Source organism: Eucalyptus grandis, chromosome 1 (assembly GCF_016545825.1).
Source record: "Eucalyptus grandis isolate ANBG69807.140 chromosome 1, ASM1654582v1, whole genome shotgun sequence".
Taxonomy (NCBI): Eukaryota; Viridiplantae; Streptophyta; class Magnoliopsida; order Myrtales; family Myrtaceae; genus Eucalyptus; species Eucalyptus grandis.
The window spans coordinates 39,449,582-39,474,231 of record NC_052612.1 but is presented as its reverse complement, the minus strand read 5'-3'; the positions used below and the strand labels follow the sequence as shown (position 1 = coordinate 39,474,231).

Genomic DNA, 24,650 nt, shown 5'->3' with positions numbered 1-24,650 from the left:
AGAGAGAGAGGGTATTTACCCTGCGGAAAGTGGCCTCACAAAACCCACGTCCTCTCCCTCGCTTTGACCCTCTCTCTCTCTCTCTCTCTCGCTCGTCGTCTTCTTCTTAGTACTCCCTCTGTGCTCTCTGCAGCCTGCGCGCAGAGACACAGGAGAGAGAGAGAGAGAGAGAGGAGAGAGGGACTGAGAGAGACCCTCCTCGTCGTCTTCTTCTTAGTACTCCCTCTGCCTGCACTCTGCAGCCTGCTCGCGCAGAGAGAGAGAGAGAGAGAGGGGGAGAGGGTGGGGGCGTGTGGGTCAAAGCGAAAAGATCAGTGTGAAATCTCTGTCGTTACGGGGGAATAAACCTGGGGCTCATACATTATGTCTCCCGGAGCTCCATTTATTAAAGCTCGCGGCCATGGCCTCTGTTCCTTCCCATGCAAGCTCACGACTTTCTGGGAGAATCCCTTCTCTTCTCCGAGGTAGGCCTTTTTCTTTCTTTCTCTCGAGATTTTCTTGGGGTTTTTCTTCTCTCGAGCTCCTTCCCCTTCGAAGCAGAGGAAAACGCATTTTTTCCTCTGCTTTCTTTTGCTTTTGGGCGCATGTGGTTTCGGTGAAGAAAGTCTCGGGCTTGATGATATAAAATCTGGAGTTTTACCCAGTTTGTGGAGCCTCATCGCGATGTTAAAGCTCAGTTCTTGTTGGGTTGAGGACTCGACCGTTTCTCTTCTTTGTATTTTTGGAAAAGGGTCATTTTCACTTGAGACCATTTTGCTTTCGACCCCTATGTGTTTGTGAAAGCAGAAAAAGGTCTTAACTTTAGCGCTTACATTTGTTAATCTGAAAATTCTCGGCGTGGATTAATGTTGGGTATCTGATGCTTCGGTAGCGCTGCTATTTATTTATGGAATATCTGAGAATTGGGACCCGATTGGGACATACCCCTTGAAAAGTCTAGGGTACTATTAGGTTTGAGAAGTTATTGAGCTCTGAAACTAAATTTATCAAGCTCTAATGCCATGTCACAAGCTATTTCATTAAATTGTCGACTGAAGAAATGCCTGAAATTGTTATTTTGTTGGTGCCGGGACAAGATTGCAGAGAGTGAGATTGCTGTGCAGAGAAGGTATTTTGTTGAGAGTAATCAACAATTTTAATCATGGATGGTGACGTCCCCCGGTTAACTGGATGATAGGGATGGAAAATGGAGATTGATTTTGAGCATGCCTTTGATTGTTCATGCTCGGTTAGTTGGCTTTTAGGCTTTGTGAAGTAGCACATCGTAGGGAGACAGCAGTAATCTGGTCAAATGAAGGAATGTCTTCTTCTGGGATTTTAAATTGTCCCTGAATTAGTGGTTTCAAGTGACCTTCGCCATCAATTTTTGAAAAGTTCTGTAGTAGAAATTGACTCAAGCGTTGAGTTCACGCTGGGCCTCTGCTGAGAAATCTGGGATAAATGAAGTAGGTAGACAGTATGAAGGCGTGACGTCTATATGAAGTAGGAAACTGGAACTTTCAGTAATTAGGTTCCAAATACAGTCAGGTGGTTTGGTTAAGAGTCTTTGATCAGAGAACACATTTAGGAGCTCATTGGGTGTTTGTTTGTCCTATCTTGTACAGACATTCTGGCTTTGTTGACTTTGATTTGTAAAGTGGGCCAGGGATGTGATGGCTGTCTTCAGAGCTGTGATAATATTTTCTTAAGGACAATATAGGCAAATCATACTGAGTCATGAGGTTCTGGAAGAAAAATGGAAGATTCAAACTGACAATTGACCCTTTGATAGAGTTCATGGAATGTTATGTAGAGCTGCATTTATCGATTAATTCTGTAGAGAAATAAGACCTGGCATTGGTAGTTAATTGTACAGTCGTTAAAAAAAAATTGAGAAATGCACCTGTGGAATCCAATAAAGTTGATTGTATGAGTATCAAAGTCCTTGTTATGAAGTTCACTTCCTCTTGGAACCATGTAAAGCTGGTTGAATCGCAGTTTTCCTAGCTGCAAGATTTCCAGTGTTGGTGAAGTAGTTGTCCTCTTGTTTGAGTGGTTTCTTCAGCATTTAGTAAAGTTGCAATTTCCTCTTACGAATTCCATGTGTCTTTTGGCTGAAAGCATCTCACAACGCTGATTCTTCTGACCTCCATATGTCTCTGATACTTGCCTTTTCCCATTGTATGACAGGTCCCGAGATGGCAGTAGTTTCTGCTTTGCAATTTCGAGTGGTTCAACCAGCATATGTGACCATATTTCTCATCCTCTATAGTGCTCCTGGAGTATGTTCTAGATAAGTATGTAGTGTATGTAGTAGGGAATGAAGCTGTTGGTCCGTCGAGCATTTTATTTGCCCTATCATGTCGACTATTACTCTGAGGGATTCAAAACCCTTAAGATGGTCTGAATGTGTGTGCTGAATTGAAATGCCGAGAGCTTTGTGGGGTTATCATTTTTTTGTGACTCTATCAACTATACTTGACAATTTTGTATAGGTTTCAATTTTGAATGATGCATTAAATCTCCTTTGCTACCATGGCTGAAGTTCATGATGTGCAAGTTATCGAGTCTATGGTTCTTTTCAATTAAGAAATTATACTTGAGACAGATGATTGTCATGGAGTTTTCGCTGGTCGAATGTTTTTTTATCTTTTATTTTTAGCTTAACTGTAAGAGACTGGGAGCCAGACTGGTTCACCCGGTGATATTGTCATTTGATTGCTCTACTTAGAAAGCAGAGCTTTAGTGAAAGGGACATTGAAAAAACACAGCGGTGCTGGGTTTGAATTCTCTAGGTTCAGGTTTTTGACAATGAGGTTGTGAATGTATACTTTGGAAAGAGCATGGCATCATAGCAGGTCATGAAAGTATACATCACACAGACATATATCAAGCGTTCAGAGGAAGTTGATTATTGAGGCCATGAAGAAGATTATGGATACAGCAATATTGGCGAAATTGCCTTTTATTGATATTACTTGTAGTTACACAAAAAAATAATGAATGAATTTTGCTCACGACTTTATATCACATCTTGCGCAAAAGAATCAACCGACTGTGGTACTGGAAGTTGATGCAGCTTCAGCTTCAGAGGAACCTCGATCTCTTGCACTCTGGCGGTAGACCCTGAGGGAACCGTTTAGAGTCGCTGCAGTAGTTATAGATCATGTACTTCTGCTGCACCCAACGGAGCCTGTTCCTGCCAGCCGCGTTGAGGGATTGCTCCTGCCACGCGCTTGTCTGCAAGTTATTGGTGGACTTCGAGCCACAGGAGGAAGACCCGGACGAGACCACGCAAGCGTTGGCGTTGAAGTTCCTGAAAGACGCGGTGAAAGGAGCTTTGGTCCAGTCAGTCTTGACGCGGCCGCCCATCGTCGCCCAGTCATCAGCGTTCCAGAGGCTAGAGTAAATCCTCATGGGTTGGTTGCTTGGGAAAGGCACGCCGATCGACTCCAAGTTGTTGAACACTCTTATGGGACTGTTGTCCACCAAGAATCTGAAATAGGAATTCGCGGGTTAGTCAGCAACAGGGGCGGTATTCTAGTTTCGTATAGAGAGGAAAAAGAGGTCTTCGTCATGAGCTTTTGGGACATTACATGATGCGTCGAGTGTTCCAGACGATCGAGTAGGTGTGAAATGCCTTGGTGGGATCGAACCAGAGGTGAAATTGCTGTTCTCTGTTCCCTTTACCCTGCGAGAACACGTTGGTGTGGAGCGTGTAGGGGTTCCCGGAGAGATTGCCGAGGAACTCGAAGTCGATCTCGTCGTGCGTCGGGCCTTGAGAGGACAACTGCAGGAGCCATAAAAGATAAACCGTAAGATTTTAAGCACGGAGAGGCTCGCATGATTGCTACGCATGGCAAAGAGCGAACGGCTTGTGGAAAAAGACTCACGTAGTATGCGTTGACCGTGCCGGCCGAGTTGCCTTCTACGAGCTTGATCTCCATGTCGATCCTTCCGAAGAGGTACTCGTTCTTGGACTTGAAACCGGACCCAGAGGCCTGGTCGAGAGAGAGCGTGAGCTCTTGGCAGCCGTTGAGTATCTGGGCACGGTGGTCGCCCCAGGTGATGTCGAAGTCCTTGTAGAAGTTGCCGGCAGAGGCGAGGGCGGAGATCGCGGCCAGATGGAGCAAACAGACGCAGAGCCTCGTCGAGGGCGACGTCATCTCAGCCTGTCTTTGACTTAAATCTGAAGAGACCAAAAGAGCAGCACGCGCTTCGGAGTCGGAGGAGGATGAGGATGTTTGGGTCAGGTAGTACGATGATTTTGGTGGGGAGACTGGTGAGGAGGGGAGGGAAGGAGGAGGAGGGCATTTTATAGGTGAACGTAGGAGCTGTAAAGGGTGGGCGAGAGAGCTGGCAAATGCAAAGCTAGGCAAGCAAGTTGGCGTGTGTGTGTGCGCGTCTAGTGGTGAAGCTGGCAAACCTTTGAATGTCTTTTTCGTGAAAGAGGAGTTGGGATAAAGAGAGAGAGAAGAGAGAGAGGAAGGTACGCAGGAAGCAATGGAAAGGTGGTGGTGGTGGTGGAGGTGGGCGGGGTTCAATTCAACATCATGACCGGCGCCCATGACCCAGCCCAGTTCAACCCAAGCTGTCAAGCACGTCATCATATCTTCTGGCTTGGACAGGACAGAAAAGGGAATAACGCGTTTGGGTTGTGGTCAGTGGCTCGCGGGGCCAGCGCCGACCCGTGACTCGCATCAATAGGATCGAGAGAGCTTTGCATGCGTTTGGATAAAGCGTCTTTTTGTTCGGTTCTGAGGTGATCATGTGATGAGTCTGAGCTGTGCGGATGTTAGATCCGCTTTGGCATCGCCTTGTTTTGAAGGGCTCCATGCTTTGGAGTAGCTACGGAAAAGCCTTGATGCCAAAGATGGAAAGAAAACTGCTCGCGCTTCGCACTGCATGGCTTGTCTAATCTTGTCGAAATTTAAAAACATTTTTTATTTCAAAGGTTGTAATTGTTGCACCAAATTATACGGAGGATTTTGTTAGCAAGTATCCTAAGAGCATCTCGTTCAAAAAATTAAGTAAGAAAAAAGTCGTTTCTCTTATATTTTTTTTATTTAATATGACGCGATACTCGTTAACAAGACTCTTTAATAAAAACACTATTTAGTCTTCTAGATATCATCTATACCCACCTGAAAAACTTTTCTTATCCTCGTTTTGGTTTGATCAATGAAATGATCCGGCGGAGCCATATTGTCCATTTTGTCTTGATACATGGAGAACATTTTAAGTAAGAAGAGAGAAGGAAAATGATCATTCAAAATTCAACCGTTGTGATTACCCCCTGTATATTCCTGTCCTCAAATGTTTTTTTTTTTTTGGTAAAGGTCCTGTCCTCAAATGTTCTAGAAAACTAAAAAGGAAAAACGTTCATTTTTATTCCTTTATGCACTTACATTATATAATAATTTTTTATTTGGCGAGGACTAGTTACAACAATGCTTCCAATTGCTAAGATATTGTTCTCTCATTACACGGCATTTGGAAAATTGCCCAAAATTCCAAAATCAATTTTCCATTGGTCAATGCAATCCTAAATTTTTCAAAATTGTGTTAATTTAATTCTGAACCTTTAAAGAAATTATAAATTAAGTCTTAAATATTTTAATGAATTACCAATGTAATCTTTATGCCTAATTTAGGCCAAGAATTACTCATGTGACGGTCTAGTCAACGCTAGTTGTTCTACATAACGTGGCCGACAACTAACATTAACGTGGACTATTTTTTGATTGTTTAAAAATTTTCCGAAATTTTTGTGGATTTTTTTGTACCTTTTTAAATTTATTCACTTTCTTTTCTTCTTCAGAGGATCAAGGGGGTTGCCCATGTGGAAGCTTGACCCTACGGTTCATCATGCCGAGTCATCTGATCGTTGAATTAGTCGTAATCTTGACCGCATCGTTCCAGACGGTATGTCGACATGTATATCAGGTCCATATAAACGAAATCGTTCATCACGCTATCGTCATCTGCCTGAACTTGAAGCTGGCACCAGCCGAGGCATTTATATATCCACTTTCTACTATTATGGTGATGAACTTTGTCGAAGGCTCACGCTAATAATAATCACAAGAAATGTAGAAACGACAATGCTTTCTACATGTGCTACTCACGCGCGATTTACGTGCTCCTAAGAATAAAAGTCGTGACCTTTTTTCTTCTTTTGATCGAAGAGATGGGTGGCTTGAATTTAGAGAGAGGGAGAGACCGTTCGCGGCGCGGGTACGTTTATAATACTCATTATCGGTCGCGTTGAAAGCTCCAAAGGTTTGTTGGAGGTGCAGAAGTGTGCCGTGAGCAATGGAAGTAGAAGATTGAATACGACCATCAGCGTTCTGTATTTTTAATATGAGAGTTAATTGTAAAATTAACCAAAGGTAGGTGATTTAATTGCGATACTAAACAAAAATGTATTTTGTGATTAAAATGTAATAAATCTTCATAGAATATCGCAAACTAAAGGAAAATATATTTTAGATTTTTTATTGTATTTGGTCATATCCTAGCTTCAAAAATTCGCAACATTCGATTTCTTTTGATTTTACATTCGCGACTCTAAAATGCGTCGTGCTAGGTGGTGCAAAGTCAATGACATACGTAGTGCCCGACTTGGGTTCATTAATTTTTTTCCTTTTTATGAGATCTCTTTCCATTATCCTAATGCCTCCATATAGACGATTAAAATCAAGTAAAAAAGTTCGAGACAATTTCATTATCATCTATAAAAAGCATTTGTATACTTCAATTGTTAAAAACATTTGTAGGACGGTCGGCACTTATTAGACTATTATGTTAGCAATTTTCGATCAAAATTAGCCAGAAGGATTCCATTGACAATTCGTTAAAAGATTTAAGGTTGACACAATTGAAAATTTTAAAATTGAATTGGTCTCGTATAATAAGTTTAAGACTGAATTAACAATCGAAACAATAGGTTTATGATTTTTTAGACAGTTTTTTCCATATCATTTTAGCTAATATTTACATTCGATAGTTCAAATTTAGAAACCCATACGATCATGCCTAGAGTAACCTAAACAAATAGGGAAGGAACTGAATATCCAAAATCTTTCATTTCATTTAAATTTGCAATAGCGCAAGTACAAGGTTGACCAAAGAGTTCCGTGAATCAATTCTCATGAAACCACGTACGAAAATAATAGAAAAAAAAAATCATGGCTCTATTTGTTTCATGAAAAATAGATAATTTAAAAAAAATATTTTTCTAAAAAAATCATTTGTATTGCTTAAAATAATTAATTGATTAAAAATGTTTTCATTATCAACAACAATATATGTCTCAACATTTTTACGAACAATAAAGATATTTTTCATTAATTCATTTTTACAAGTGATATAAATTATTATTTTTTAAAATATATATAAATCATTTATTTTTTACGAAATAAATAGAGCCTATATATCATCAAAATTTTGCCTATAGAAATCTTGATTTCCTGCATTCCCGAGGAAGGCGTCGAGGGTACCGCTTAAAGTCTGTGCAGTAGTTGTATATCATGTACTTCTTTTGTACCCATCGGAGCATGTTCCGGCCCTTAACGCCGAGCGTTTGGCTTTGCCACTCATTGCCCGGTGTCGGACTTGATGAGGGACAATTCGAGGACGAGGACGGCCAGACACAGGCACTTGCGTTGTAGCCCTTGTAAGAGGCGATGAACGGAGCCTTCGACCAGTCAGTCTTCACTCGTCCGCCTTGTGTGGCCCAATCTTCGGCGTCCCATAAGGTCGCGTACATCTTCATCGGCTGGTCGGATGGGTATCGCACTCCCTTCGTTCCCCAGTTCCTGTAGACCCTAATTGGAACTTCATCCACCAAAAGTCTGGCCATTTTGCAGAAACAAATGAAACTCGACGTCATTTGGGTGCCTCCGCAATCTCTTAGATATATTTGATTATTGTTGGTTAGGCAATATGGTACAAGCGAGAGATTGTTTTTTCAACGTCAGAACTATTGAAGGAAAGATTTTGTATGAGGGAGAGAGAGGTTGTCTTACATGATGTTCTTAGGGTTCCACACGATTGAGTACAAATGGAAGTCCTTTGTGGGATCGAACCAAAGATAGAACTCTTGTTCCTTGCCTCCTTTCCCTTGCAGGATTACGTTCGTATGGACAACATACGGATCTCCTGATGAATTGCCCAGAAACTCCAAATCGATCTCGTTGTGGGTTGGTCCTTGAGAAGACATCTGCAATATCGGTCGATGAATGCCGTAGATAAATTAAATTCGGCCTAGCAGTATAATAGTGCTGTTGTTGCATGAATAAATGCTGTGGTTGATGAGAAATGCATATGCACACGCACATAAAATGTGGTGACCGTGCCAGCGGAATCTCCCCCGACTAATTTCATCCTCATGTCGAATCTTCCGTACAGATATTCGTTCTTGGATCTGAATCCCGCCCCGGAAGCCTTATCGAGAGAGAGCGTGATCAGCTCGCCTCCCTGAAGAATTTGGGTGCGCCAATCCCCGAAGAGGACATCGATGTCTTGATAGAAATTCCCGGCCGTGGCAGATACGAGACAAAGGAACAGAGAAAGTAAAACAATCGGGAAAAGCCTCGGGGAAGACATATCTGGCATAATTAGGTTGACAATCCCAGAAGGCTTTCCGCAATTTGGAAAAGCCCTATAGGATGATGTTACCTACGGCGCATAGATATTCAAGAAGGAGGACCTTATTTATGCATACACAAACACGATATGGAGGATTGTTATTGGTGACAGCTACAAGAGAGTCAAAATTTGGTAAAAATAGAGCTCTCTAAATTTGATTTGCCTCAAGATGAGATAAGAATTAGAGGAAGGTTCAAATTAAAGAAGACGTAGGAGTCCAGGTTGATAAGAAAATCCCTATTCTATCTGTAAAAACGATTTTTAGCTATATTTAGTGACAGATTGGCACATCTGGAGGATCTGAAGAGACTTGCGCTATATCTATTGTGGCTCCGTACCTTGATGAGTTCAGGTCTAAAACTAGTACTAATTTTTCTTGTTCAGCTAAGGGCTTGTCTAAACGGGCTAACAATTCTTCTACATCCGCAGAAGTAGATCGTTGGTTTGATCATTCGCACGTGTTGTTCTTCCGTCTTCTCAGCGGACAGTAAATGGTCGACTTAAGACAGAAATGGTTGATCTAATCAAATATAATTACTTGATACCCGGAGCTCTAGTTCCTTCGTCTTGTCTTGCTTATTATGGGGACAAGTTGAAAACCTCCTTCCAGCTTCGGTCATCCGTTGGGATGGAAACATTTTTTAAGAGATTGTTTTCTTGTGACATGATTTCCAGCAATGCTGCAAGTCAAAATCAGACACGAAATTTCCCGACGGTCAGCGACCAGCAAAGCTATTCGGGGTTTTACGTGTGTTGTGTTACGTAATACAAAAGGGAATCTCAAAGCAACGATTAGTTTTTCATTATGACTTGTAGCCCAATTTACAGAAAGAACAAAACAATCGAGCAATATGGACAGGCTAGTTCATCGGAACATCGCGCAAGAAAATTCCTTAGGTTCTCTAAAATTTCAGCACTCATTTCTTGCATTCGGGAGGGAGGCCCTGAGGGAAGCGCTTTAGGTCGGTGCAGTAGTTATAGATCATGAACTTCTTCTGCACCCACTTGAGCCTCTGCCTTCCGTTGGCATCCAGCGCCTGAGTCCGCCACACATCGCTGCTGGAAGTGGTCGAGCTGGTGGTGGTCGTGGAAGCACAGGACGACTTCCCGGCCGACCATGCACAGGCGTTGGCATTGAAGTTGCGGTAGGAAGCAGTGAAAGGAGCTTGAGTCCAGTCGGTTTTGACGCGCCCCCCCATGGTGGCCCAGTCATCTGCGTTCCACAGGCTCGAGTAAATCCTCATGGCCTGTTTGTTGGGGAACGGGACACCCATCGATTCCTTGTTGACGAATTCTCTTATAGGCACGTTGTCCACCAAGAAACTGATAGAAATTGAAAAAACCAATATGTTAGCGTGTGTCACGTTTAGCTAGAGAATTGTTACTCTGATGAAAAATCATCAGAATGATTTATGAACATACAGGATGCGTTGAGGGTTCCAGAGGATGGAGTAGGTGTGGAAGGCCTTGGTTGGGTCGAACCAGAGATAAAACTGCTGCTCGCGATTGCCTTTGCCCTGAGTGAATACGTTGGTGTGCACAGTGTAGGGGTTGCCTGACAGATTCCCCAGGAACTCGAAGTCGATTTCGTCATGCGCCGGCCCTTGAGAAGATAACTGCAGATATAGTGTATCAAAAGAATGTTGTCAATCTAATGATGTTTGTCGATGGTAATTAAGTTGGATAGTACTATTAGCAGGCGTGCAGATTTAATGAGTGAAGACACATACATAGTAGGTGGTGACGGTGCCAGCAGAATTGCCGGGGACGAGCTTGAGTTGCAGGTCGATGCGGCCAAAGAGGTACTCGTTCTTGGACTGAAACCCGGAGCCTGAGTACTTGTCGAGAGAGAGGGTGAGAAGCTGGCCACCTTGAGATATCTTGGCTCGCTCGCCGCCCCAGGTGAGGTCGAAGTCCCGGTAGAAATAACCGGCTTGAGCCCCCACCATCACGAGAGAGCTCATGACCAGAGAGACCGCTACTAAAACCTTCATCTTTTCAACACTCCACAACACGGTAAGGAGAAGAAGAAGCTTGAAACAGAGGGCTTTGTGGGTGATGGATATGATGGGTGCATGGGAAGAAGGTATTTATACGCGTTAATCAGCGTTGTTAGTGTTTAAAAAGGTTTGACTCTAGAGAGAGAGGGGAGAGAGATTCTTCCAGCTGTAGACAGAGGATATGAATGCTTAACACATGTCGTGTGGTTATATGGATACTGCGCGTCTGGTTAGCTTCTACACGAGGCGGCTCTGTGTCTCTCATGAGATGGAAATCGCTTTTGTGGCGTTGGCACTTGCGGGAAGCTGTCGTCGAGAGCTTAGCTTAATGAAATTTATCAAATCACCATAAATTAACAATATTTTCCACGCACTTGCACCGTCACAATGCGGTCCACCTCTTAAATATATGTAAATCCAACACCTATCTCGTCAGGTAGGTTTGACTTTTTGATGGGCTTTCAACATTTCCGACGGCTTCCTTACTATGGCAATTGCCCATTCATCAGGTGGTGGCCTCCGTGGACTTTTCCCTTCAACGAGGGATTAAACCTGTCGGATTTTCCGCTCCAGGCCTGCCTTCCTTGGCTCATTGAACTCGTCATGGTGAGCTGGCTCGGATTGGAAATAAGGTCTCGGACATTCAAACATCAACAATGGAAGTTTCCTGATTATATATATGCTCATATGCATGAGAAAGTTCTGTTATTACCCAGGTAAATGAGTAACTCTTCAATGTGACGAGGGGAGAATTTTGGTTGGAGGGGCGAGGTACGAAATTCTACGACATTTTTTAACACTCGAGAATCGTTTACCACAATCATTATCGACATATAGGAATAAGATCAATCACCTGTTTGCGCATATAAGAAGAATGTTAGCAGGAGGGAATTAGAGAAGGGTTAAAGCAATTAGGTTGTGCAATGTACGCACACGCCAAGGAGATATGATCTACCCTAGTTCCTTATTATGCATCGATCTTCTTTATCATTTCCCTTTGAGTTATCCTTGGAGTTGGAGAAGCGCGTGTGACAGGCTAACTGATTAAAGCTATTCTTTGCTTCGGTCCACGCAGCTGCCAGGCCATTCAACCCGCACGTGCCATAAAATAATGTGACTTCCCCATGCTTTGAGCCGCATTGCCCCTGCCAAGGGAGACAAAAACGAAAGCCACAAGAAAGAATACGTAGGAATCTCTCTCTCTCTCTCTCTCTATAAAAAATTTAGGTCTGGTTCTCAAGGAGGGTGTCTCTAGACGTACGTGCTTGAGCAGTGGTTGCATGCACGGGTTTGCCTTCTGCTTTGTTTCCAAAGGTGGAAATCTTATCTGTCTTTCCAATGGGCATGGACCTGGCCAGGTGCATGTAAGTAAACCTCCCCCAAAACTACCTTGTCCCAGTTGAAATATTGCAAGCTGGCGTTTGGTTATTGCTTTGGAAGATTATCTTGTCATGGAGCCTTCGCCGAATCAGGCATGCCTCTGTTGCCTTGCTATGTACCTTCATTCCTGGCCAGAGCTTTTCCCAAAATGCCTGACCAAAAAAGAGAAAGTGCTAGGGACACCACAAGACTATTTAGTACGGTTTTTGTGGCAGTTTCAATCGTGAAAATAACTGATGTATATCTTAATAAGGTGTTTGACGTACATCTTGAAATTGCGATGCCTTTTAACAATTTTTAGCAATAACTTTGACAACTTTTAGAAAGCGTTACGTCGGTTTAAATGCAATGTATGTTAAAAAAAACCCATATCGTTAAGTAGTTAATTACTTAGAACAATGCTTCACAACATAATTTCTGGGTGCATAGCACCATCATGACACAATGAGTCTATATTATGTGAACATTGATACCAATCTACATGCAAAAGTGGCATGTACTAAGTGATGTAATTGGGTATTTATTAAGTGATATTTAGCATGACCAAATTTCTCAAACGACCAATTATAAGTCAAATTACTTGATTAAGTTAATAGTTTTTCCAAGCCCTTTTTAACTATTTCATCGAGGTCATACTTTTTTCTAGCTTTAAACATGACTAAAATATCAAAATGGGTTATTTTTGTTATGTGCATGATTATCCAAACTTTGATTCAACAAATTTTGACGGATGCAAGAAACCATCTCATTGTGTTGGAAGTGTGTAGTAGAAACTTGATTTTTTTATATAAGAATATTGTCAAGAGGAAGCCCAAGTCTGAATCCATAATATATCCCATTAAACCCATTTTCACTTAAAATGTTAAGCTAATAAGTTATGGGTTAACTAGGATTATTAACTCCTCAATACCACATCAAGTATCTAATTTTGTGACTTTTTCTAATATAGCTCATGTGTGCATCTCAACAATTGAGCTTTCATGTACAAGCTTAGGGTTAAGTCTGCTCCCTCTTAATTCAAGTGTGCTTCTATATCAACATGTCTCAACTTAATCTCTACTATCCTTCATCACCAGACTTTTCTTTAGACCATACCATGAAAGTTCACATCATCGGGATTGCATTGGTATGCCATAACACCCACCTTCACCTTAGGTCTCTTCTTCAAATTGAACAATGAATGCTGCTGTCGGGATGGTGTTACCACAGCATAATGCCACTTTCATCCTTGGTCTCTTTCGTCAACCTGAACCATGAAAGTTGCCCAAAAACTATGTTTATCACGAGATTACTTTTTTGAGATATTCACTAGAAACTGATATACATTGTGAGTGGGTCACCAATCAACCATTGGCTCTAACACCAATGTTGGGAGCACACAACAGAAGCCCGATACCTTTACTTGAGGAAATTGCCAAGAGAGAACCAAACTTTGAACTTATCAATATATCTAGTTGGACGTGTTTTCACTAAAAAACTTAAGTCAATGAATTACAAGGTGATTAGGATTATTCATTACTCCACAACACATCAAATATCTGATGTTGGATTTTTTCTAAGACAAATCACACCTATATCTCAACGTATCATCTTTAAAATTATTTTCAATGGAGGGGGTCGCAATTCGGAGTTTATGGAGCTCTCATACCAACTGGGGGGCAAATATTGGCCTTCTTTTCTATCAAAGTGGGTGAGGATGACATTGCTGACATGGATGCATGCCAATCTTCCTTCTTGGCGTGGTTGTGTTGCAATAAATATGCATCATGGGCAGGTGTATGTAGATATGGTTTTGAAATTGAATTCCGTTCTGGGAAACAATTACAGCTGATTAACTTAAAGTTTGTGCACAACGCCTCAAGTGGATTAGAATATTTTTGTTGGTTTACCCTTGTGTATCCCAAGCAATAAGCAGACAAGTCATTCATGGATGATGCCAGAGTGGATTTAAGTAAAAATTATTTTTGACGTCAATTTCCAAATATAAGTAATTAATCGAACTAAAACATAGTAAGTACTCCAGCAATCATAATTTTATTAGCTGTAAATGAAATTTCAAGAGACTAATAATTTGGACTAAGGCCGAATGGGAGGAATCATTCGGAATTAAATGTTTCTAAGAAAACCTGTGGAAAAACTCTGTTTGTTCAGAATTATGTGGACCGTTTCCAAGGTCGGAATCAGAGCTTAATTAGTCCAGTCCGAGATTCGAGTTGTTGGAACCGGACCGAATGGTTCCCTTTGGAATTTAATGGACAATGCCAGGTTCAAGATCGAACTTGGCCAACGATTAAAGGGGAACAAGAAATGAAGTCAAGGCTAGTTAATTATCCACCGACGATCAGCAAGTCGTTCACATCAACGTGTCATGTAAAATGATCGGTGATGATTGGGCATTATGTCAGTAATTTCTAGCAACAACTGACCGGAAGGATTACGTTAGAATTTTGTACAAAGCTTTAGGATTTCATTGATAAAATTGAAAAATTTATGAATGAATTAGCATTCTTGTAATAAATTTAAGATTGCTTTCATAATTATTCCCGATTAGAAGGGTGAGATAAGAAATTCTACAGCACCTTAACTCTCAAGAATCATCGACCAAAATTGTTATCAATACATAGGAACAAGATCAATCACCGGTTCGTGCATATAAGAGGAATTTTAGTATGAGGAAGTTAGAGAAGGGCTAGAGCAATTAGGCTATAGATATGATCTACCCTAGTTCCACATTGTGCACCGATCTTCTTTTCTTTCCTTTGAGTTTTCCTTGGAGATATGAGTGCGTGTGACAGGCTGAAAGATTGAAGTTTTGCTTTGCTTCGGTCTACGCAGCATCAGGCAACCCGCACTTGTCGTAGAATAACGTCACTTTCCCATGCTTTGAGTCGCATCTGCTCCTGCCAAGGGAGACAAAAACGAAAGCCACAAAGAAAGAAAACGTAGGAATCTCTCTGTAAAATATTTAGGTCTTGTTTTCGATGAGGGTGTCTCATCACGTACGTGCACACAGAGTGAATAGTGGTTTCATGTACGGATTTTGCTTCCAATCGGTGGGTAGGCCTGGCCAGATGCATATATATCAACCTCACCCAAAAACTACCTTGACCCAGTTCAAATATTGCAAGGTGGCATTTGTTTATTGCTTTGAAAGATTATCTTGTCATGGAGCCTTCACAAAACCAGTTATCCCTTCGTTGCCTTGCCTTGTACCTTCATTTCTTGGCCAGAGCTTTTCCCAAAATGCCTGCCCAAAAAAACAAAGAAAAAGTGCTAGGGACACTCCAAGACTATTTGGTATGGTTCTTCACAGTAGTTTCAACTGTGAAAAAACTTATGTATATCTCAATAAGGTGCTTGACGATCATCTTGAAATTGCAACGCCTTTTAATAATTTTTAGCAATAGCTCCAACAATTTTTAGAGAGTGTTCTGTCCAATTTCAATATGGTGCATGTTTAAAGAAACTTGTATCACTAAGTAGTTAATTACTTATAACAACACTTCACAACACAGTTTTTGGGCGCATAACACCGTCATGATACAATGAGTCTATGTTGTGAACTTTGATACCGATCTACATACAAAAGTGGTATGTTATAAGTGATGTAACTGGTTATTTATTAGGTGCTATTCCACATGATCAACTTTCTTAAACGACCAATTACACGTCACATTACTTGATTGAGTTATTAGTTTTTCCAAGCCCTTTCTAGCTATTTCGTTGAGGTCAGTTACCTTTTTCTAGCTTTATATATAAGACGAAAATTAAAATGGGTTTAACTTTCTATGTGCATGATTATGAAACTTTTGATTCAATAAATTCTAATGGACACAAGAAACCATCTCATTGTATTGGAAGTCTGCAATAGAAACTTGATTTTTTCCAACTAGAGAGATCGCCAAGAAGGAGCCAAAGTCTAAACCTGCGATATATTATGTTGGACCCATTTTCACTCAAAATGTTAAGCCAATAAATTATGAGCCAACTAGGATTATTAACTGCTCTATACCAAATGAATTCTCTAGTCTTGTGACTATTTCTAATACAACTCATATGTGTATCTCAACAATCTTAACCCCATGTGCAAGCTTAGTGTTAGGTTTGCTCCCTCTTAATTCAAGTATGCTTTTGTATCAACATGTCTCAACTTAATCTCCACTATCCTTCATCACTGGACCAAACCAGGAAAGTTCACATTGGGATTGCGTTGGTATATCATAACGCCCACCTTCACCTCAAGTCTTTTTCTCCATACCGAACAATGAATGCAGCTGTTAATCCGTGCATCACTATATATCATAACGCCACCTTCATCCTTGGTCTTTTTCGTCAAAATGAACCATGAATGTTGCTCGAAAATAGTGTTCATCACAAGATTATTTCTTTTAGATATTCACTAGCCTCTAATACACATCGTGAGTGGGCTACCAATCAACCATCGATTCTGACACCAATATTAGGAGCCCAAAATAGACTCGTATATATTCACTTGGGGAAATCATTAAGAGAAAGTCCAAGTTTGAATTTGTCAATATATCGAATTGAACTTGTATTTCCCTAAAAACTTAAGCCAATGACTTATGAGGTAACTAGGATTATTCAATGCTCCTTAACGCATCATGTCTTTAATATGGGACTTTTTCTTATACAAATCACACGTACTTCTCAACGTATCATGTTTAATACTATTTTAAATAGAGGGCGTCGCAGTTCGGAGTTTCGGGAGCTCTCAAACTCAGTGGGGGGCAAATATTGGTCTTCTTGTATCATCAAAGTTGGTGAGGATGACATTGTTGACATGGATGCATGGTAATATTCCTTCTCGGTGTGGTTGTGGTGCAATGAATAAGCATCTGGGGAGGTGTATGTAGATATGCTTTTGAAATCGACTCCCGCTTTGGGAAACAATTACAGCTGTTTAACTCAAAGTTTGTGCACACACGCCCCAAGCAGATTAGACGATTCTTGTCGGTTTACCCTTTTGTCTAAAAGCAAGAGGTAGACAGGTCATTCATGGATGCTGCCAGAGTGGAAGTAAGTAAAAATTATCTTTTAACGTCAATTTCCAAATTTAAGTAATTAACCGAACTAAAACATGGTAAGTACAGCTATCAAAATTCTATTAGCTATAAATGAAATTTCAAGAGAATAATGTTTTGGACTAAGGCCAAATAGGAGGAATCTTCATAATTAAATGTTTCTAAGAAAACCTATGGAAAAACTGTTTATTCAGAATTATGTAGACCGGTTCTAAGGATGGAATCAGAGCTTAATTGGTCCAGTCCTAGATTTGAGTTGTTGGAACCGGACCGAATTGGTTCCCTTTGAAATTCAATGGATGACGCTAGGTTCAAGATCGAACTTGGCCAACGATTAAAGGGGAACAAGAAATGAAGTCAAGGCTAGCTAATAATCCACCAACGATTTGCTTTCATTATTTCTAGTAGCTCAGCTTACAGAAAGAAAACAAAAAATTGGCAATATGTACACAGTAATTAATCAGAGCACACGTACAAAAAAATCTTTTAGGTTCCCTCAAATTTCAGCCCTCAATTCTTGCATTCGGGGGGAAGGCCCTGAGGGAAGCGCTTCAAGTCGGTGCAGTAGTTATAGATCATGAAGTTCTTCTGCACCCACTCGAGCCTCTGCCTTCCGCTGGCATCCAGCGCCTGAGTCTGCCACGCGTTGCTGCCGGAATTGGTCGAGCTGGTGGAGGTCGTGGAAGCACAGGACGACTTCCCAGCTGACCATGCACAGGCATTGGCGTTGAAGTTGCGGTAGGAAGCGGTGAAAGGAGCTTGAGTCCAGTCCGTTTTGACGCGCCCGCCCATGGTGGCCCAGTCATCTGCGTTCCAGAGGCTTGAGTAAATCCTCATGGCCTGTTTGTTGGGGAACGGGACACCCATCGATTCCCTGTTGACGAATTCTCTTATAGGCTCATTGTCCACCAAGAAACTGATAGAGATTAAAAGAAAAAATGCGTTAGTGTGTGTTCAGGTTTAGCTAGAGAATTGTTACATTGATACATTAAAATGATTCATGAACATACAGGATGCGTTGAGGGTTCCAGAGGATGGAGTAGGCGTGGAAGGCCTTGGTTGGGTCGAACCAGAGATAAAACTGCTGCTCGCGGTTGCCTTTGCCCTGAGTGAATACGTTGGTGTGCACGATGTAGGGGTTGCCTGACAGATTCCCAAGGAACTCGAAGTCAATCTCGTCATGCGTCGGCCCTTGAGAAGACAACTGCATATATAGCGTAGCAAAAGAAGGTTGTCAATTTAATGTTCCTTGTCAGTGCTAATCTGAGTGGCAAAGAGATTAGTATAATTAGCATGCTTGCAAATTTAATGAATGAAGACACATACATAGTAGGTGGTGACGGTGCCAGCGGAATTGCCAGGGACGAGCTTGAGTTGCATGTCGATGCGGCCAAAGAGGTACTCATTCTTGGACTGAAACCCGGAGCCAGAATACTTGTCGAGAGAGAGGGTGAGAAACTGACCACCTTCAGATATCTTGGCTCGCTGGCCGCCCCAGGTGAGGTCGAAGTCCCGGTAGAAATCACCGGCTTGAGCCCCCTTCATCATGAGAGAGCTCATCATTAGACAGAACACTACTAAAACCACCTTCATCGTTCAACGCTCTACAACAGTGAGGAGGAGAAGAAGCTCGAATACGAGTGATGGATATGATGGATGCATGGGAAGGAAGTATTTATACACGTTAAGCAGTATTATTAGTGTTAAAAAAAGGTTTGACTTCAGAGAGAGAGAGAGAGAGAGAGAGAGAGAGAGTCTTCCAGCTGTAGACAGAGGATATAAAACCGCATCAAATGCCGTGTTGATATATGGATAGTGCGCGTCTGGTTAACTTCTACACGAGGCGGCTCTGTCTCTTATGAGATTGAGCTCATTTTGGTGTCGTTTGCACTCGCCGGGAAGCTGTCCTTGGGGGGGGGTGTGGGGTGGGGACAGGCTGACGGATAAGGTTTGCTTTGCTTCGGTCTACGCAACACCAGGCAACCCGCACGTGCAGTAGAATAACGTCACTTTGAGTCGCATCTGCTCCAGCCAAGGGAGACAAAAACAAAAGCCACTAAGAAAGAAAACGTAGGAATCTCTCTCTATAAAATATTTAGTTCTTGTTTTCGATGAGGGAGTCTCATCACGTACGTGGTAACAGATTGATTAGTGGTTTCATGCACGGGTTTTGCTTCCAATCGGTAGATAGACCTGGCCAGATGCATATATATAAACCTCACCCATAAACTACCTTGACCCAGTTGAAATATTTCAAGCTGGCAATTGGTTATTGCTTTGGAGGATTATCTTGTCATGGAGCCTTCGCGGAACCAGGTATGCCGTTGTTGCGTTGCCACGTACCTTCATTTCCTGGCCAGAGCTTTTCCCAAAATGCTTGACCAGAAAACAAAGAAAAAGTGCTGGGGACTCTATGGGCTTGACAAAAACAACAACGAAAAAAAGAAAGTAACTTATTGTTTCCAAAAACAATTTTTAGAAATAAGTCAATTTTTTCTTTTCTTTTTCTTGCTTGCTATGGCCTTGGGTGGCTGACTGCCAACCGTTGGCGGCCTCCGGCCAACCGTGGGCACCGTCGGCCGACCGTTGCCCCACCAACAACGACCATCGTTGCCGTCGTCGTGTGATTGTCGCTGTTGCCACCCATAGCCCACCAACCACTCACGACCGCCGATGATAGCCACTGACCGCTGTTGCTGTTGCCGTAGGGATCGTCATCACTTGTCACGGCCGACCCCGTTGTCATTGCCCGCCGCCCGTCACCACCGTCGTCGCCATAGGACCGGCCAGCGGCCGATGGGCTGTGGGTGGCAATCGTGCGGTGGTAGTCGCGATGATGGTTGGTAGTCGGCGGTCCTACGACGGCGGCGTGACGGGCTGTGGGCGGCGGCGACGGCAGACGGCGATCGGCGGTTCGTGAGCAAGAATAAAAAACAAATAAATACAAAAAATAAAAAATCATACCAAACACATTTCTATTCCTTTTCAATTTCAAGAATATAAATTTTGTGTAGTTACCAAACATCTTATTGTACTTATAAATTGTTTCCCGGAGTATAAATAGAAAGAACTATATCTGAAAAGAAACTGTTCCCAGCCAAGAAACGTACTTATAAGATTAATTGGTATGGTTTTTTGTGGCATTTTCAACTATGAAAACAAACGATGTATATCTCAATAAGGTGTTTGAAAATATCTTGAAATTGTTAACACATTTTAACAATTTTTAGCAACAGCTTTGACAACCTTTAAAAGCGTTACATTCGGTTTGAATGTCGTGCATGTTAAAAAAAACCCGTATTACTAAGTATTTAGGACACTTCACAACACAGTTTCTGGGTGCAGCACCGTCGTGCTTGTATCGTATAAACTTTGATACCGATCTACATACAAAAGGGGCATGTACAAAGTGATGTAATTGGGTATTTATTAGGTGATATTCAGCATGACCAACTTTCTCAAATGACCAATTACATGTCAATTACTCTATCAAGTTATTAGTTTTTCCAAGCCCTTTTTAACTATTTCGTTGAGGCCAGTCACTTTTTTCTAGCTTTACATAGGACTAAAATATCAAAAAGGGGTTTAGCTTTGTATGTGCATGATTATCCAAACTTTAGTCTTAACAAATTCTGACAACTGCGATAAACCATCTCATTGTATTGTCAAGGGGGAGCCAAGTCCAAACCCATAATATATCATGTTTGACTCATTTTTACTCAAAAGGTTAAGTCAATCAGTTATGGACTAGTTAGGATTATTAACTACTCCGTACCACATCAATTCTCTAGTTTTATGACTTTTTCTAATACAGCTCATACGTCTATCTCAACAATCTTGCACTCATGTACAAGTTTAGTGTTATATTTGCTTTCCCTTAATTCAAGTATACTTTTGAATCAACATGTCACAACTTAATCTCCACTTTCCTTCATCACCGATTGTTTTCTCTAGACCATACCTTCGTCGAAGCGGAGGGTGCCATGCAAATGGTCCAGAGAGGACAGAGTTGCATGTAAATATCTACAAGATTTTATCCAAATTCTTTATTTGTGTTTTGTTCTAATAGATTTCATTTATGTTTTCAATTCTAGTGAAGTAAATGAGGCCATAGCCATCTGCAATGCCGCTCGAGCAGAATTGGATGGGGTTGCTGAAAGGATTTGACAAGTGGACATATTGGTGCTGCATACCATTGGACAGGCAAGGGCCTTCGTCCACTTCATTCCAACGTTCAATAATCGAGGCAATCTACAGCAAGTGGAAATATCAAACAATATCAATGAGCGCACTATGCATGCCATGCGCAGAGTCCTCTTCCCCTGTTTAGATATATATATATTTTTTTACTGCAGATATAATTTTGCTTATTAATTATTTATCATTCCTGATTTTGTAATTTGAATTTTTAAGTTACGGAATTAACTCTTTTGCGTTTTTACCCAATATGGGAAAGCGGCAAGGTCATGAATAATGAATGTTTTTGGTTTTTGTTTTAACTTTCCAAATGGCCAACATCTTTTAAACATAAGGGAGGTAGGTGGATCACGTGCTCTTTCAAACTCTACTTTATTTTTATGTTCTTTTCATCGCATTCAAAACGACCACAATAACCCAAACACAAGTGGCCAATATCGCTGCACTCTTACAGCAAGCTTACGATGCGTTCGCCGAAGCGGAGGGTGCCATGCAAATGGTCTAGAGAGGACAGCAGCGCATGTAAGTATCTACAAGACTTTAACCAAATTCTTTATTTGTGTTTTGCTCTAACATATTTCATTTATGTTTTCAGCTCTAGTGAAGTAAATGAGGCCATAACCATCTGCAATGTTGCTCGAGAAAAATTGGATGGGGTTATTGAAATGATCCGACAAGTGGATACGTTGATGCTGCATACCATTAGGCAGGCAAGGGCATTCATCCGCTCCATTCCAACGTTCAATAATCGAGGCAATCTACAACGAGTGAAAATATCGAACAATATTAGTGAGTACATTGTGCAGGCCATGTGCAGAGTCCTCTTCCCCTGTTTAGACTTTTTTTTTTTTTACTGCAGATATAATTTTGCTTATTAATTATTTGTCATTCCTGATTTTATAATTTGGATTTTTAAGTTATGGAATCGACTCTTTTGCGTTTTTACCTCAATATGGGAAAGCGGCAAGGCCATGTTTCTGGTTTTTGTTTTCAATTTACAAATGGCCAACATCTTTTAAACATAAGGGAGGTAGGTAGATCACGTGCTCTTTTAAACTCTGTTTTATTTATATGTTCTTTTAATCACATTCAAAACGACCACAACAATCAAAACACAAATGGCCAATATCGCTGCACTCTTACAGCAAGCTTACGATGCGTTCATCAAAGCGGAGGGTGCCATGCAAATGGTTCAGAGGGGACAGAGGCGCATGTAAGTTTTATCCAAATTCTTTATTTGTGTTTTGCTCTAACAGATTTCATTTATATTTTCAACTCTAATGAACTAAATGAGGCCACAATCATCTGCAATGTTGCTCAAGCAGAACTGGATGGGGTTGCTGAAATGATCCAACAAGTGGACACGTTGGTGCTGTATACCATTGGGCAAGCAAGGGCCTTCGTCCGATTCATTCCAACATTCAATAATTGAAGCAATCTACAGTGAGTGAAAATATCAAACAACATCAATGAGTGCACTGTGCAAGTCATGCGCAGAGTTCTCTTCCCTTGTTTAGACTTTTTTTTTTTTTTACGGCGGATATAATTTTGCTTATTAATTATTTATCGTTCCTGATTTTGTAATTTGAATTTTTAAGTTATGGAATCAACTCTTTTGCGTTTTTACCCAATATGGGAAAGTGGCAAGGCCACAAATAATGAATGTTTCTGGTTTTTGTTTTAACTTTACAAATTGCTAACATCTTTTAAACATGAGGGAGGTAGATGGATCACACGTTCTTTCAAACTCTTTTTTATTTATATGTTCTTTTGATCACATTCAAAACGATCACAACAACCTAGACACAAATTGTCAATATTGCTGCACTCTTATAACAAGCTTACAATGCGTTCGTCGAAGCGGAGGGTGCCATGCAAATGGTCCAGAGAGGATAGAGGCGCATGTAAGTATTTACAAGACTTTATCCAAATTCTTTATTTGTGTTTTGCTCTAAAAGATTTCATTTATGTTTTCAACTCTAGTGAAGTAAATAAGGCAACAACCATCTGCAATGCTGCTCGAGCAAAACTGGATGGGGTTGCTAAAATGATCCGACAAGTGGACACGTTCGTGCTGCATACCATTGGGCAGGCAAGGGTATTCGTCCGCTTCATTCCAACGTTTAATAATCGAGGCAATCTACAGCGAGTGGAAATATCAAACAACATCAGTGAGCGCACTATGTAGGCCATGCGCAGAGTCCTCTTCCCCTGTTTAGATTTTTTTTTTTTTTTACTGCGGATATAATTTTGCTTATTAATTATTTGTGGTTTTTGATTTTGTAATTTGGATTTCTAAGTTATGGAATCGACTCTTTTGCGTTTTTACCCAATATGGGAAAGCGGCAAGGCCACGGATAATGAAAGTTTCTGGTTTTTGTTTTAACTTTACAAATGACCAACATCTTTTAAACATGAGAGAGGTAGGTGGATCACGCGCTCTTTCAAACTCTTCTTTATTTATATGTTCTTTTGATCATATTCAAAATGACCACAACAACCTAAATACAAATGGCCAATATTGCTGCACTCTTACAGCAAGTTGACGATGCGTTCATCGAAGTGAAGGGTGTCATGCAAATGGTCCAAAGAAGACAGAGACGCATGTAAGTATCTACAAGACTTAATCCAAATTCTTTATTTGTGTTTTGCTCTAACAGATTTCATTTATATTTTCAGCTCTAGTGAAGTAAATGACGCCACAGCCATCTTCAATGCCGCTCGAGTAGAACTGGATGAGTTGCTGAAATGATCCGACAAGTGGACACGTTAGTGCTGCATACCATTACGCAAGCAAGGGTCTTCGTCCGCTTTATTCCAACGTTCAATAATTGAGGCAATTTACAGTAAGTGGAAATATCGAACAACATCAGAAAGCGCACTGTGCTGGTTATGCGCAGAGTCCTCTTCCCCTATTTAGAGTTTTTTTTTTTTTTTTTTTTTGCTGAATATAATTTTGTTTATTAATTATTTGTCGTTCCTGATTTTGTAATTTGTATTTTTAAGTTATAGAATTGACTCTTTTGCGTTTTTACCAAATATGGAAATGCAGCAAGGTTACGAATAATAAATGTTTCTGGTTTTTGTTTTAATTTTACAAATGGCCAACATCTTTTAAACATTAGGGAGGTAGGTGAATCACGCGCTCTTTCAAACTCTGCTTTATTTATATGTTCTTTTGATCATATTTAAAACGACCACAACAACCCAAACATAAGTGACCAATGTTGCTATACTCTTACAGCGAGCTTATGATGCGTTCGCCGAAGTGGAGGGTGCTATGCAAATGGTTCAGAGATGATAGAAGTGCATGTAAGTATCTATAAGACTATCCAAACTCTTTGTTTTGTGTTTTGCTCTAAAATATTTCATTTGTGTTTTCAGCTCTAGTGAAGTAAAT

The 24,650-nt window shown here is 41.0% G+C and overlaps 4 protein-coding genes and 1 long non-coding RNA gene across 5 annotated transcripts; 1 reads left to right on the top strand and 4 right to left on the bottom strand.

Annotated features, from left to right (window-relative positions):
- LOC104441757 lies at window positions 1-2,546 on the top strand. The gene is made up of 2 exons (XR_725001.3): window positions 1-464; window positions 2,170-2,546. It is a non-coding gene; the product is annotated as an uncharacterized LOC104441757 (long non-coding RNA).
- Window positions 2,547-2,911: 365 nt separating this feature from the next.
- LOC104441748 (probable xyloglucan endotransglucosylase/hydrolase protein 16) lies at window positions 2,912-4,286 on the bottom strand. The gene is made up of 3 exons (XM_010054963.3): window positions 3,873-4,286; window positions 3,576-3,769; window positions 2,912-3,475 (listed from the first exon to the last, which is right to left on the bottom strand). Exons 1-3 carry the CDS (start codon window positions 4,143-4,145, stop codon window positions 3,067-3,069), a joined length of 876 nt encoding a protein of 291 aa, XP_010053265.3. The 5' UTR covers window positions 4,146-4,286; the 3' UTR covers window positions 2,912-3,066.
- A 3,146-nt stretch (window positions 4,287-7,432) lies between these two features.
- LOC104441739 (xyloglucan endotransglucosylase/hydrolase protein 22) lies at window positions 7,433-8,598 on the bottom strand. The gene is made up of 3 exons (XM_010054950.2): window positions 8,320-8,598; window positions 8,010-8,203; window positions 7,433-7,835 (listed from the first exon to the last, which is right to left on the bottom strand). The coding sequence occupies exons 1-3, from the start codon at window positions 8,596-8,598 to the stop codon at window positions 7,433-7,435; spliced, it is 876 nt and encodes a 291-aa protein (XP_010053252.1).
- An 813-nt stretch (window positions 8,599-9,411) lies between these two features.
- LOC104441732 (xyloglucan endotransglucosylase/hydrolase 2) lies at window positions 9,412-10,673 on the bottom strand. The gene is made up of 3 exons (XM_010054939.2): window positions 10,362-10,673; window positions 10,054-10,247; window positions 9,412-9,954 (listed from the first exon to the last, which is right to left on the bottom strand). Exons 1-3 carry the CDS (start codon window positions 10,623-10,625, stop codon window positions 9,549-9,551), a joined length of 864 nt encoding a protein of 287 aa, XP_010053241.2. The 5' UTR covers window positions 10,626-10,673; the 3' UTR covers window positions 9,412-9,548.
- A 6,855-nt stretch (window positions 10,674-17,528) lies between these two features.
- Window positions 17,529-18,681, bottom strand: LOC104431817 (xyloglucan endotransglucosylase/hydrolase 2-like). Its single transcript, XM_010044368.3, has 3 exons — window positions 18,380-18,681; window positions 18,064-18,257; window positions 17,529-17,969 (listed from the first exon to the last, which is right to left on the bottom strand). Exons 1-3 carry the CDS (start codon window positions 18,644-18,646, stop codon window positions 17,564-17,566), a joined length of 867 nt encoding a protein of 288 aa, XP_010042670.2. The 5' UTR covers window positions 18,647-18,681; the 3' UTR covers window positions 17,529-17,563.
- Between the last annotated feature and the right edge of the window lie 5,969 nt (window positions 18,682-24,650).